The sequence below is a fragment of the Eutrema salsugineum genome, unplaced genomic scaffold (assembly GCF_000478725.1).
Source record: "Eutrema salsugineum unplaced genomic scaffold, Eutsalg1_0 scaffold_5, whole genome shotgun sequence".
Taxonomy (NCBI): Eukaryota; Viridiplantae; Streptophyta; class Magnoliopsida; order Brassicales; family Brassicaceae; genus Eutrema; species Eutrema salsugineum.
In genome coordinates this window covers 8,652,719-8,666,287 of record NW_006256612.1, presented here as the reverse complement: position 1 = coordinate 8,666,287, position 13,569 = coordinate 8,652,719, and the positions used below count along the sequence as shown (strand labels likewise).

The 13,569-nt window shown below is 39.2% G+C and overlaps 3 protein-coding genes across 6 annotated transcripts; 1 reads left to right on the top strand and 2 right to left on the bottom strand.

The window, feature by feature from the left end:
* Positions 1-126: 126 nt before the first annotated feature.
* On the top strand, positions 127-4,705 carry LOC18992943 (auxin response factor 5). Its single transcript, XM_006416395.2, has 13 exons — positions 127-870; positions 1,057-1,172; positions 1,276-1,374; positions 1,462-1,518; positions 1,609-1,764; positions 1,846-1,930; positions 2,024-2,114; positions 2,223-2,387; positions 2,473-2,595; positions 2,686-2,897; positions 2,978-4,137; positions 4,234-4,424; positions 4,513-4,705. Exons 1-13 carry the CDS (start codon positions 747-749, stop codon positions 4,637-4,639), a joined length of 2,706 nt encoding a protein of 901 aa, XP_006416458.1. The 5' UTR covers positions 127-746; the 3' UTR covers positions 4,640-4,705.
* Positions 4,706-4,987: 282 nt separating this feature from the next.
* Positions 4,988-8,317, bottom strand: LOC18992942 (zinc finger CCCH domain-containing protein 6). 4 transcript variants are annotated; one of them, XM_024153024.1, is made up of 5 exons: positions 7,933-8,317; positions 6,967-7,432; positions 6,598-6,795; positions 6,132-6,256; positions 4,988-6,028 (listed from the first exon to the last, which is right to left on the bottom strand). In XM_024153024.1, exons 2-5 carry the CDS (start codon positions 6,988-6,990, stop codon positions 5,173-5,175), a joined length of 1,203 nt encoding a protein of 400 aa, XP_024008792.1. In that variant the 5' UTR covers positions 6,991-7,432; positions 7,933-8,317; the 3' UTR covers positions 4,988-5,172. The 4 variants fall into 4 exon arrangements, with proteins under 4 accessions (XP_024008792.1, XP_024008790.1, XP_024008791.1 ...); XM_024153022.1 differs by having other exon boundaries at positions 7,126-7,432; XM_024153023.1 differs by having other exon boundaries at positions 7,126-7,408; positions 7,933-7,990.
* A 714-nt stretch (positions 8,318-9,031) lies between these two features.
* Positions 9,032-12,702, bottom strand: LOC18992941 (protein IQ-DOMAIN 32). Its single transcript, XM_006416393.2, has 6 exons — positions 12,441-12,702; positions 11,444-12,028; positions 11,091-11,270; positions 10,944-11,003; positions 9,402-10,854; positions 9,032-9,299 (listed from the first exon to the last, which is right to left on the bottom strand). Exons 1-6 carry the CDS (start codon positions 12,528-12,530, stop codon positions 9,280-9,282), a joined length of 2,388 nt encoding a protein of 795 aa, XP_006416456.1. The 5' UTR covers positions 12,531-12,702; the 3' UTR covers positions 9,032-9,279.
* Positions 12,703-13,569: the final 867 nt, after the last annotated feature.

Here is a 13,569-nt window from a genome sequence, read left to right as displayed (position 1 = left end):
AAAATATAATATTATTCGTTTTGAGAGTCTAAAGCTGCAACGACATCGCCATATACAGAAAGTTTAAGCGCAGGATAAGAGCATGCACACTCTTTCCCATTTCCAAGCAAAAAAAACCTATACATACAAACTCATACTTATACGCTTATATACATCTAGAGAGAGAGATAGAGAGAAGAAAAATGTGGGCTTTTTCAGAGAAATAAAAAAGGAATTTTTTTCTTTTCTTGTTTAAAGCTTTTGTCTCTCTCTCAATTCCATCTTGTTCTTGTTTGCATTCGGAAACAATAGAAAGAAACTGTTGTTTCATGATGGCACCTTTGGTTTCTCTTCTTCATTGAAGGGTCGAATTTGGTCTGAGGAAAGAAGAGAGAGAGAGAGAGAGAAAGAGACAGAAGCCCCACAAGAGAGACATGCTTGTCTGTGTGTAGTCCCTTTTTGTATGTTCTTTAATCTCTCCCACTCTCCTTCGTTCTGTTTTTGTCATGTGTAAGGGTTTTGTCCTTCGAATTTGGAGTTTTCTTTAACCAAAAAAACCAGATTCCATGAAATGGGTTTGTCCTTAATTCTTCTGGTTTCTCGATTTATCTTGTAGCCTGTTTGCTCAATAGGGCTCTTTGTCTCTTCTTGGGTAAAATAAATAAAGTAAATTATGAAGATTTCGTAAAAGAAAAATACCTTCGAAGTCTCGCTTAAAGCCTAGTGCTGAGTGTCGTAGACACTGACCGAGCTTACAAAATCTCTTTATGATGGCTTCAATGGCTTGTGTTGAAGACAAGATGAAAACAAATGGTTTGGTTAGTGGAGGAACAACAACAACTTCTCAATCTACTCTTCTTGAAGAGATGAAGCTGTTGAAGGATCAGTCAGGTTTTCTTCTGCTTTCTTCCTACAGATATTGACTGGAATTTTCTTTCTCAGAAATTCGCTCGCAACACTCTCTCTGTAAAAATAAAAACCCACATCAACTGAGAAAAAAGTTTTACAATTTGACATTGAAATCTTGTTAGCTTTCCCTAAAACGTAATTTTTTTTTTTGATTTCGTACATTTTCAGGAACGAGAAAGCCGGTAATAAACTCGGAGCTATGGCATGCTTGTGCAGGCCCTTTGGTTTGTCTCCCTCAAGTTGGGAGCTTAGTGTATTACTTCTCACAAGGTCATAGCGAACAGGTAACTTTTGTGTGTCTTAAGGGGCAACAAAAAAATTTGTAGCTCTCTAGATCTTGCAACCTCATTTTCAAAGGTTTGACTGTCTGTTCACTTTTGGAGTCAGGTTGCTGTTTCAACCAGAAGATCAGCAACAACCCAAGTTCCTAATTACCCAAACCTTCCATCTCAGTTGATGTGCCAAGTCCATAATGTTACTCTACATGTATGCCTTTTCAATCTGCTTTATACGCAAACTTATTGAAACCAGTTTTAGTTTCTCTTAACAAAGCATTTGTTTTCATTTGGATAGGCAGACAAAGACAGTGACGAAATCTATGCTCAGATGAGTCTTCAGCCTGTTCACTCCGTAAGTTTCTATTCTTGTAACTTCCTTTGTTTTCTCCTTTAATAACCCACTTTGAAAAGTCTAATGAGTCTTAACTGGTTTGTGCATTAGGAGAGAGATGTGTTTCCTGTACCAGACTTTGGGCTATTGAGAGGAAGCAAGCACCCGACTGAGTTTTTCTGCAAGACACTTACTGCAAGTGATACGAGTACACATGGAGGTTTCTCCGTGCCACGTAGAGCTGCAGAGAAGCTATTTCCACCTTTGGTTTGTCTCTCTTTTCCTCAGGAAAGACATTTGGTCCTTTTGCTTCAATTCCCACTAATGTTATGTATTAAAACATTACAGGATTACACAGCGCAGCCTCCAACACAAGAGCTTGTAGTTCGAGATTTGCATGAGAATACTTGGACATTTCGCCATATATATCGCGGTAAAACAAATAAATCTAGATACCTCTCTCTGTCTCTCTGTCTCTGTAGATATTCAGTTGATAATTGAGCTCAGTTCTTGCTTGCATTCTCAGGGCAACCAAAGAGACATCTCCTAACAACAGGATGGAGTTTGTTTGTTGGGTCGAAAAGATTAAGAGCTGGGGATTCTGTTTTGTTCATCAGGTAAAAATCTTTATTTTTATGAATCTGCAACTGGCTACTGAGTCATTTTGGTTTTTCATAACTTCTGATTTCTTATCCAACCATTTGAATTAAAAACGTGTGAAAAAGGGATGAGAAGTCGCAACTGATGGTTGGTGTGAGGCGTGCTAATAGGCAACAAACAGCTCTTCCTTCATCAGTTCTCTCAGCGGATAGTATGCACATCGGTGTTCTTGCTGCTGCGGCTCACGCAACTGCAAACCGCACTCCTTTCTTGATATTCTATAATCCAAGGTAAGCTAAAAAAAGCTTCTCTTATCTCAACATATAGATATATCTTCTTAGTTCCTCTCAGACAACTCACTGTGTTTGTTCTCAGAGCATGTCCAGCAGAATTTGTGATCCCTCTTGCTAAATACCGCAAGGCAATATGTGGCTCTCAGCTCTCAGTTGGTATGAGGTTTGGAATGATGTTTGAAACTGAGGATTCCGGGAAGCGTAGGCAAGTGATCCATTCCGTAACCTTCAATCTTTCTTTTCTCAAGGATCAAAATTTGTTGTAACTTTTTTCAACTCGTAATTGTGTATGTAGATACATGGGAACAATTGTTGGAATCAGTGATCTGGACCCGTTGAGGTGGCCTGGTTCTAAGTGGCGTAACCTTCAGGTTGAATGGGATGAGCCTGGATGTAACGATAAGCCGACTAGGGTCAGTCCATGGGATATTGAAACACCTGAAAGTCTCTTCATTTTTCCTTCGCTGACCTCAGGACTCAAACGTCAGCTCCATCCATCTTACTTTGGTAAGTAAAAAAAGTGTTGCCTTATTTGTGATATTTTCATGTAATTTGCAGCTTCAAACTAATTGCTATGTGATTTGCAGCTGGTGAAACAGAATGGGGTAGCTTGATCAAGCGGCCTCTTATCCGAGTTTCTGACTCTGCTAACGGGATTCTGCCTTACGCATCATTTCCAAATATGGCCTCGGAGCAGCTTATGAAAATGATGATGAGACCTCACAACAACCAAAACGCAACATCTTTCATGTCTGAGATGCAGCAGAACGTTTTGATGGGTCATGGAGGTTTACTAGGAGATATGAAGATGCAGCAGCCGATGGTAAGGAACCAGAAATCTGAGATGGTGCAGCCAGAAAGCAAGCTAACTGTGAACCCGTCTGCTTCTAATATAAGTGGCCAAGAACAGAATCTGTCACAGAGTATGAATGCTCCTGCTGAACCTGAAAAATCGACACTTTCTGGTTGCAGCTCCGGGAGAGTCAATCATGGAAGTGAGCAGCAGTCAATGGAACAGGCTAGCCAGGTGAAAACAGTCACAGTGTCTAATGAGGAAAAGGTTAATCAGCTAATCCAGAAACCGAGTGCTTTGTCTCCTCCACAAGCTGATTCATGTCCTGACATAACTCAACAGATGTACCCACCACTGTCTGATCCAAATCCAATAAACGGATTCTCTTTCCTGGAAACCGATGAGCTGACATCACAGGTCTCTACCTTCCAATCACTTTCCGGATCATACAAGCAACCACCAATGCTATCTTCCCAGGATTCTTCAGCTGTCGTTTTACCGGATTCAACAAACTCATCGCTGTTTCACGATTTGTGGGACACTCAGTTAAACGGTCTCAAGTTCGACCAGTTTAGTCCCTTGATGCAGCAGGACCTCTACGCTTGTCAGAATATGTGTATGAGTAATAGCACACACAGCAACATCCTTGATCCTCCACTCTCAAACACAGTTCTTGATGACTTCTGTGCCATCAAAGAAACTGATTTCCAGAACCAACCTTCTGATTGCTTGGTCGGGAACAACAACAGTAGCTTTGCTCAAGATGTCCAGTCGCAGATCACATCCGCTAGCTTTGCAGACTCACAGGCCTTCTCTCGCCAAGATTTTCCAGATAACTCTGGAGGAACCGGTACATCTTCAAGCAATGTTGATTTTGATGATACTAGTCTGCTGCAGAATAGCAAAGGCTCATGGCAGAAACTTGCAACACCCCGTGTCCGAACCTACACCAAGGTAAATCAAAGTCTCACGTACCTTCCACGGATAATACATTTTCATCATACGATCTAACATGAACTTTGGTTTTTGTCGGATGTTTTGGTTTGGCAGGTTCAGAAAACCGGATCAGTGGGGAGGTCAATCGATGTCACAAGCTTCAGAGACTACGAGGAGCTTAAGTCTGCAATTGAGTGCATGTTTGGATTGGAAGGACTGCTCACTCAACCACAAAGCTCGGGATGGAAGCTAGTCTATGTTGATTATGAGAGTGATGTTCTGCTTGTAGGAGATGATCCATGGGAGTAAGTATTTTTTTTCATTTGTCTTATGAATCCATTAACTTTCTGTATTACAATGTTTTTCCTTACATAGTTACATAAACTGGTGCAGAGAGTTTGTGGGATGTGTAAGGTGCATTAGGATACTGTCGCCGACAGAGGTCCAGCAGATGAGTGAAGAAGGAATGAAGCTTTTGAACAGCGCAGGAATAAACGATCTCAAGACTTCTGTTTCATAAATGTATCATTATAAACAATTATCTCCTGCAGATTTGTAAGAAAGAAAAGAGAGAGGAAGAACTGTTCTTTTCTCGAACTGGTAGAGGAGTTCATTTGATGTGTTGTTCCGATTTGAAACCCGAACCTACTGTTCTAATTTAATGTAGTAGAGTGGTTAATGAATTGAGACAGACTGAAGTTATCCACAAACAATCATTATAATCTTTGTTGTCTTAAGATCAAAATCTGACAAGAAATCACTAGATCAAGGGTCAAAGTTTCTTTTCACAGAAGCTTATATTTTGTTTTATTTACTTTTTCTTTTAAATTATTTTCTTTATTTTTCTCTTTATTCTTATTTTCATTTGTAGAACTGCTAACCAAATAATATTGAACCTACTAAAAACAAATTAAAAAACTAAAGACAAATATGTATGTGTAAATATTGCAAAGAAAAGGTTCTCAAGTTTTTCTCAAAAATTTGAGACCCTAGGCCCATATTTCTTAGAATTTTAACGTGAGCACAACTCTGGTGGGATACGCTAATTATGCTTCAGTCCCTGTCAAATCTCATTCTTTTTGCACTTGGCATCTCAGAATTGTTGATATTCCTTGGCTGGTAAGCTGTAGCATCGTGCTGGTATGAACAGTTTGCTCCATGGCGACAACCCCTGGTGGTGTTGAAGTACAAGCAAGGCTTCATAATCTTGGGTTTTGAATCCCTGGGCCTCTGGTTATTATTATTGCTATTTACCATCTCAGGGTTTGGTCCTCCTCCAGGTTGGAGATTATAACGATAACCAAGATGTTGTTGAGCTTGCGGAGTCTCTTGTCTTTCCCCGCCATGTTGCTGAATCAGGCTCTTGTAATAACTAGCATCTCTTGCTGGTGGTGCTCCATAGTTGGGTTGATCTGAAGGAGCTGGAGGGTGATACACCATGGGAGGAATATGAGTTACCGTTGGCTGAGGGTAATATTGTCCGTTTGAACACGCAGGTGTTGTGGTTACTACTCCATTGGCTTCAGGCGTTGAAGATGGGTAGAGGCTACTTGCGTTGGAGGACACTGAACCTGCACCGCCACAATTTGCAACAAGATTCTCGACCAACTTAGGGTTGCTTAAGATTTTGATGAGCAAATCTTGGTCGATCATGCTGCAGCCTTGTTCTTTGCTGTTTGAGATTGCAGATAATGCAGCCATTATTTCTGACCCTGCAGGGAAGGTTGAAGCGGATGATTGATTCTCATCTGTTATTGATGGCGCTGTTCCCACATCCACGCCAGATTGGGTTGAGAAATCAGATGCTGAATCCGTCGTTGTGTCATCATCTTCTACAGGTAGAATGGGTATGACAATGGTTTGCTGGTCATCACGATCCGAGTTCTCAACATCAGCTGGAACCGCAGGGCTGCAGATTTGAGTTTAAGAAAAGACTCGAGTTAAAAAAAAAAAAGGTTAAAGGATTATGCAAATGTATGTGTTGGAAGAATACGTAAGGAATAGATCCGGACTTTGTGGGAATAGCTGATGCCCCCGGATAAAATGCTTCAAGCACTCTCAATTCCCTCTGATTTTGCGCCTCTACTTCTTTGCTTTCGTCCCCTGCAGCCACTCTCAATTCCTCATCAAACAGAATCTGCAAGAACACATGTTATTCCAGTTGAACATACCTCACCACCATATACAGCATTCTATTGTCAGTATCCTACGAGCTGAACATAGGACATCCTCAACCTCCAAGGGTAACCCAACTAAGAGCACCTTATCACCATATTTACACATGATTCTTAAGCTAATCAGCTTAGCTGAGATTTTGTTAGAAATTTACTTAAAATTTCCGAGGAATAGAGGAAATAAAGATGTAAACTATAAGGGTATATATCTTGGCAATCAGGGGGAACTGCAACTAGTACTTTCAGAGATATAATTATTATAGCTAAAAAACTAAGGCTTAAAGAGTGCGATCAGGAAGCTCACCCGGACAGAGCATTTCCACTTTATTACTGGGATGTCTGATAACTTAATCTGTGACTCATTTGGAGAAAGACTTCCACCGAAACCAGGTGGCAGATTATCATCACTTGGATGTGAAGCGCATGATGACTTTGCTTGTAGGTGATCTTGAGATTCTGATCCAACTTGCGAAGGTGAATCTTCTGATATGAACAGCCGTACCTGCTCAACATGAAAAAGAGATTGTTAATTGACACGTACGCAAGAACCATAGAGAATCTTGATCATATCATGCTAGCTATAATCTCATGTAGACCTCAAACAGGAATCACTACACTCACAAAAAAAAATATATATATATATATATATATAATATATCAACATGAATATTACCATTGGACCAGTTATCTCAAACATATAATCCAGAGAAAGTCAACAAGGGCTTGTCACCATTAACAAATTACAAGATTCTTGGTTGTTTGAAAAAAAATCAATGTGGTAATGTATAAGATAAGGGGCCTCATAATCTAGGACAGCCTAACTAATGTATACATGGAAAATTGTGACATTCCTCCCTGAAGATTCCTCATCCTCCACCTCCCTACCAATATGCAACTTAGCGGGATGATGAATCATCTCCAAGCTATCTTAGCAAAAAGGTTGCAAATGACAGCATTCGAAAGTGTGTAAAAGCCGAATACGTGTTGAAGAGAGCCAAAACTCTTTGGACATCACCATTCCTCTTGGTTCGTTCTCTTGCATACCTCACCACAGACTACTTGACAACACTGATCTCATGAGTAAGTGGGTTAAAGCTGACCATCCCATGATAGAACTGGATGTATCTCAGGATTAGCCCCTTATCCAAAGAAGCAAAAATGGGCAAACAATTTTAGACTAAAATGCAAGAAACAAAACATTAACAAAAAAACAAGAGCAAACTTATATGTAAACTCCAAAAGCTGAAGATAACTGAATTGTATCCATGATTCCATACATATCCATTGTGATGAAATTGAAAACAAACAAAGATAGTATGACAGAGCGCAAACATACACCACAAGCAATCAAAGTCTCTTTGCTCCTCAAAACATTACTAAGCAAAAGATAAATCAAGTTATCAAATTAAAACAGCTAACGGGACATTAAGGAATAGAAAAACCAGGCGAGTGACATCACAGGATCAAACTTCATCAAGAGCAAGAGCAGAACAGAACAAAAATCAGCATCACTAATACATTTCTCCTGCAGTTCCAGTGACCGTGTCATTTGCAATCAAGCTAATTACAGAAGGAAAACTAAACAAATATCAGCCAGATTCCATCGAAGCTTCGATCGAAAGAATTGCAATGTCTTTACCTGACAAAGTTTAAAATCTGGTGGCCACGATACCCTTTTCGATTTGTGCAATGCCCGCATAGTTACAGAAGCTCACTTCTTTTCAATCTAATATTCTTTCTTTTTTTCAAAGGAAAATTGATTCGGGAAGGTCCAATTACCCTTTAAAATCCCAATAATTATTCTTTTAGATTGAATCAATCATCGTTCTACCCTAATTTCTCAGAAAAACTTTTGAATATCGGAGGTGTAGAATTGAAGAGGAGAAGATGATGAAGTTATCAAAATCCAGAGAGAGGAAACTTGTGCGTGTTAAATCCGTCGAAGAGATGACGAGAGAGAGAGAGATCGAAGCGATGTGAAGCCCTAGATCCTCTGGGTTCATCTGGTCACCATCGTCATTTTATCTGTCCCTCAAGGATTTTTCTTTCCTCCGCCTATATACACGTGTCTTCACAACCGTACCCTCTCGCAATTTTTCATTTCTCCATATAATCCACTTGTTTCAGTATTTTTCCATAACGGCCCCTATATTTAAGATACGTTCTGTGCAAGATTTTGATTTCTGTTTTGCTAAACGAAGTCAATAGCAGCCAGTTTTCATTGACTCATAGTTGTGATCCGACAATCCCACAAACCATTATTCTTTCTCTTATCTTTTGAATGGTATATTGATTGAAATTTAGACATGTTTTTAATGACATGTAAGACTTGCAGCTGATAAACCAAATATTTATGATCATATAAACATATTTCTTGCAAATCATGATTGAATGGTGATCTACATTCCACCACTTTGACAAAGCTAGTAACAAATTAAAGAACTTAGAACCATTCTACACATTTTTCTGTTCTTTCAAAATTTAGAAAACATGAGGTATAAAAAAACAAAAAAAAATTGTGGATGTTAACATCATTATTAAAATAGATTGCACTTTTATTTGTTTATAGATTATAACATTCTAATAAATCCATTGTTATTGATTTAAATCAAAATCAACTGTTATTCAAAACATGTGGATTTTTATGATAATGTGATATGTTATAAGCTAGTGTTATTGATGAGTTTTAAACAATTTATCTTGTTTATGCTTTTCAAAATACTTATATATCCCCTGTATTCTAAAAGTTTGTTAATAATAGGATTCTTTTATAAATTGTTTCAATACACAAAACTCTCTCCAAATTTAAAAAACTTTTACAAATTCAATAAAACTCTATGCAAATTTGACAAATCAACAAAAGTTTATATAAATCCAACTCCCAAAACCCATCACACGTTAGGTCCGGCGACTGCCAATCACCAAATATTGCAAACTAACCGAACTTCCCTAAGATTTTTGTTTTCCGATTTCACTCCGGTCAGCTTCATCTCTGCCATTTTCTATCTGTAAGACGCAAAGGCACAATCAAACATTTTCTCAGTAATGTTCAAACTATCAAAATACGAAGAGTGATTACAGAGAAACCATTGGAGGAGATTTGTTTACCCTTTGTTCCCGGTTGTGCTTGAGACGCAGACCTTTGGATTCTAGGAGAAGATCCTTGTTTCCCATTGGTACCAACAGGCAATGAATGTCTCTTCTTGCTGGAAACGTCTCTTTCCTGAAGATCAGGGCTTGATCTTGGTGAGTTATGTTCCTGAAGCTTAGCTTTCGCCGACTGTGTTGGCTGCATGAACCGAGGTAGAGAGTTCTTGCCTCCGCTGCTTTCTCTTGCTTCTTGATCATACCCGAAAGAATTTCTCCTCCCGCTTTTCTGTTCTTTACCTTCTTCTCGTTCTGGAGTATTAGCCTCACCGGTACCAGTTTCCTGGTTCGGGCTTGATGTTATTTTCTTGCTAACTTTCCGCTTTTGGCTTGAACCACTCTTTTCGGATTTTCCCTTTCTCGCTTTATCTGAAGAAGATGCTTGACTTGCCGGAGTTGCCTGAGATTCAGTGATTGTCATCGGAGTTAATGCTTCCTCAGATAACGAGTAAGCTTGTGGCCCTGATTCATCCCCTGCCTGCCTCTTTTTGGAATCTGGTGTACTAATAACCGATTCGTGCTGTGTCGCTGAAATTTCAACTTCATCCTTAGCATTCTCAACTTTCTCCTTAGGGTCCTCTACAGTACCCAGTGGTGTTTCATCTTTGACATCAATTTCTATCAACTCTGCTTGGTCTGTTTTGAGAGTGATGTTCTCTAAAAGCTTAGCTTCAACCTTGGGCTCTGCACCCTCAGCGTCTGACTTCTTGTCAAGTGAATCAAGAGAAGAAGTTACAGACAGTTCGGTGCCACACTCAGATCCACTGAGCTCAGCTGGAGCAACATCTTCCAGAGACTGATCCTTTTTAGTGTTTGTAGTGTTAGCCTCTGATGAATCCATATCTGTTTTGCCTTCTTCACCTAAAACACCATCTTTAGAAGAAAGCGTCATTGCTTTGTTTGAACCAGCAGATGAAGTTAGCTCCTCAAACTTCGACTGTGCAGCAATGAAAGATGGATTGCTTGCCTTACGCTTCAAAGAATGTTTAGGCTGTTCATCCACATATTCAGCCTCTTCGAGCAAAGAATCTGAATCCCGAGCAGCAAGTAGATGAGTCTGGATCAAGTCATGATCAACCTCCGCAGATGCTTCTGGTGAATCATATTGGCTCATTTTCTCCGTCTCAGATCGCTCCACATGCTGAGCTACTACCTTACTTGCTTCATACCTTGAGACACCAGTTTCAGTTACCGTCTCTAAGGTTGAGTTCGAGTTCACCAAGTCAACTTGAGATGATACTTTGACATCCTCGGTTTTTTCCAACTGTTGCTCTTCCGTTGCCAAATCTGCTTTTGACGTCTTCTCAGGCTTTGAAACAGACATCCACCTTTCCAACCAGTTCCACGCAGAACTAGGTTTTGTTGGATCACACTTAATGCTGATAGGCTTCGTCTTCGGCGTTGACTCCATTAGCTATAGTCAAAATATGCGAGAATGATTATACAAGAAATACCTCGAATAGCCAGCTGTGTAATGCACTAGAACCAAGTTTAAAAACATACATGCTTCGCAAACTTGTTTTCGAGAAGTTTCTGTGCTGCTGCATTTGTTTCCACCTTATCCTGAAACAATAAACAGTATTGGTCCACAGATCTTACAGGGAAAACAGAATGATACTGAAACATAATTCAGCCATCTCAAAACCATACCGAGATTGCTGAAACACGGCTACCATCTTTCGTGGAATGACGAGCACGGACCAGCGTCTGCATTTTGACAATAGCTTGGACACAACGCAGTGATCCCATGGCCTGATTCCTAACCAGGTGGCCACGTACTGCAGCTTGAAGTTTAACAACTTTCTTGCGCCTCAAAAGTTCTCTTCGCGCCTGGAGTTTCACAACACTCCAGTAAGAATAGCTTTTAAAACGAATCTCAGGTTTGGATTTTTTTTTTTTTTTACATCTTCACAATGTTCATCGAGTTAAGGAATGCTTCTTCACATCCTTAATCATATTAGTATACAAGAATGAGACAGGGGAACAAGGAAACAAGACCATACCAAAAATCCGCGTATGGCAGCTTGGATGATAATGATAACAGAATCATCAAGTTTCTCATTAACTTCTTCATCACTTCCTTTTCCGATTATGATCACATCATCGGGTTCAGATGCTTCCGGTTCAACTTTACCAGCAAGCTCAGCACCAGAAACAATGTCTTTCTCCATCAAGGATGCATCAGCAGCAACTGGTCCTTCCAACTTAGCTTGCAATTCAGTTCCAATCAAGCCATCCTCTTCAGTTTCAGTCCCTTTAGATTCCACCACAACAGGCAGCTCGGTTTTGTGGTCAATCTGTTCTGACAACTCCGTTGTTCTGTCCTCAGCGGATTGTGTTTTCTTCTCATCCACAGGCTCAGCCACATAGGTAACAGGCAACTGGCTCTTCTTCTCATCAGCAGAGAATGTCTGCTTTTCGGAAACAATGTTATTGTCAGGAGATGGAGATTTGAGGAGAGCAGATTCAAGAGTCTCTCTTGTCCTAGAAGCAGGAGTTGTTTCAGAGACTACACTACTGATCAACCCTCGCTGTTTCCCAGATTTCTTCCTGAAACTCCATCCACGCTTGTCACCAGAGCTCTTGTTCTACATATCAAAAAACAAAATTGATCTAAGCAATCTTAGTTGCTTAATCCACATTTCCATAGAAAGCTAAAAGACACAAAAACCATTAAAACCTAACAGATCAAAAAACGGGTAAAGATCTCAGTGATTCCATAATATTACTAATTAACGACCAAACAATATAAAAACCAAAATAGACAAAGTTAAAACTCAGTAATGCCAAAAAAAAAAATCAGACCAAATTCTGACGGAAGCAAACAAAAAAAAATCTACGAAATTGGGTAATTTAAGGATTTAAGAAAATACTATGAGTATAACAACTCAGATCTTAAATTAGAAACTTCAAGCATCTTCTTAAGTAAACCACTAAGTGCAGACACAGCAATTGAAGATCGCGAGCACGAGAAACGAAATTAGGAGAAAATGTAAGAACCTCTAGGGCATTCGTCGTAGGTTCGGCAGCATCGTCTCCGCCGGCGCAAGCGATGATCCGGAGACAAGAAGAAGCTGGAGATCTTCCCATAGTTGTGATTCTTCTTCTTCTACTTCGAAGACGACCGTTTTATCTTCTTCTGGTGTTGGATCAGTAAATAAACACACAGGGAAAAAAAAAAGTGTTTGTAGTGTCGTTGGAAATTGGAGCAAAAGCAACGGAACTCAAAGGAAGCATTAAAATACGGTTTAGTCTCGGATTTGGAATCCGCCAGTCTTTCTCTTCTGTCCGTTGAGGTGCCAATAAAAGCGAAAAAACGCTGTCACTGTCAGATTTCTCTCGTGACATTTTCTTAATACTTTTTATAACCAAAAAAAAAATATATATAATACGGATAATTCTAAGCCCATAATTACATTTCACCTAGTATAAGTAAATTAAAATGCATATATTTTGATGCTGAGAAGAGGAAGAAAACAGATAGATGCTTTTGGATTCAAATTTCTAGGGTCGAAGAGAAATCTAAAAAGCTGTGTTGTATTTTCTGTTTCTGACCGGTTTACTATAAACAATGTTGGATTGATTGAAACAAAAGAATAATGAATTAGTGGGGGATTATTCAATTATGGCAAGTCGATAATGTTGGCTCACCTAAAATAATATAAGACGCATGTGACTGTCATGTGCACTATGTCTTTTTTTTGTACCTTTTTTCTTTATTTCTCTCTGATCGCTTTGGGGTTTATCAACTTTATTTATTTACTAGAATATTAATAGTCTATTTGGTTGAAGTCTTAAATAGGTTCATAAAAATTGTTTTCGAGTGTTTTTGCAGTGTAAGCAAAAGTGACAATGATGTATTAACAGAAAGTATAAGACTGAATGAAATTGGTTCTTAAAGCTTTTTCATTGTCTTTTTTAGTATGCCTCTCTTTAGCAGGTAATCAACTTTATCTGTGACAACTTTCAAATTCCTCCATTTGTTGTTCAAAAAAACTTACAAATTCCATAGTTAGAAAAGAAAATAAATAATTGGTATAGATTCGAAATGAAAAGAAGAAAAAGATGAAAATTAAATTAGATGGGCTTGGTGAGCCCATAGTGGGCCAGCCCAAAAAGAAGCTTGTAA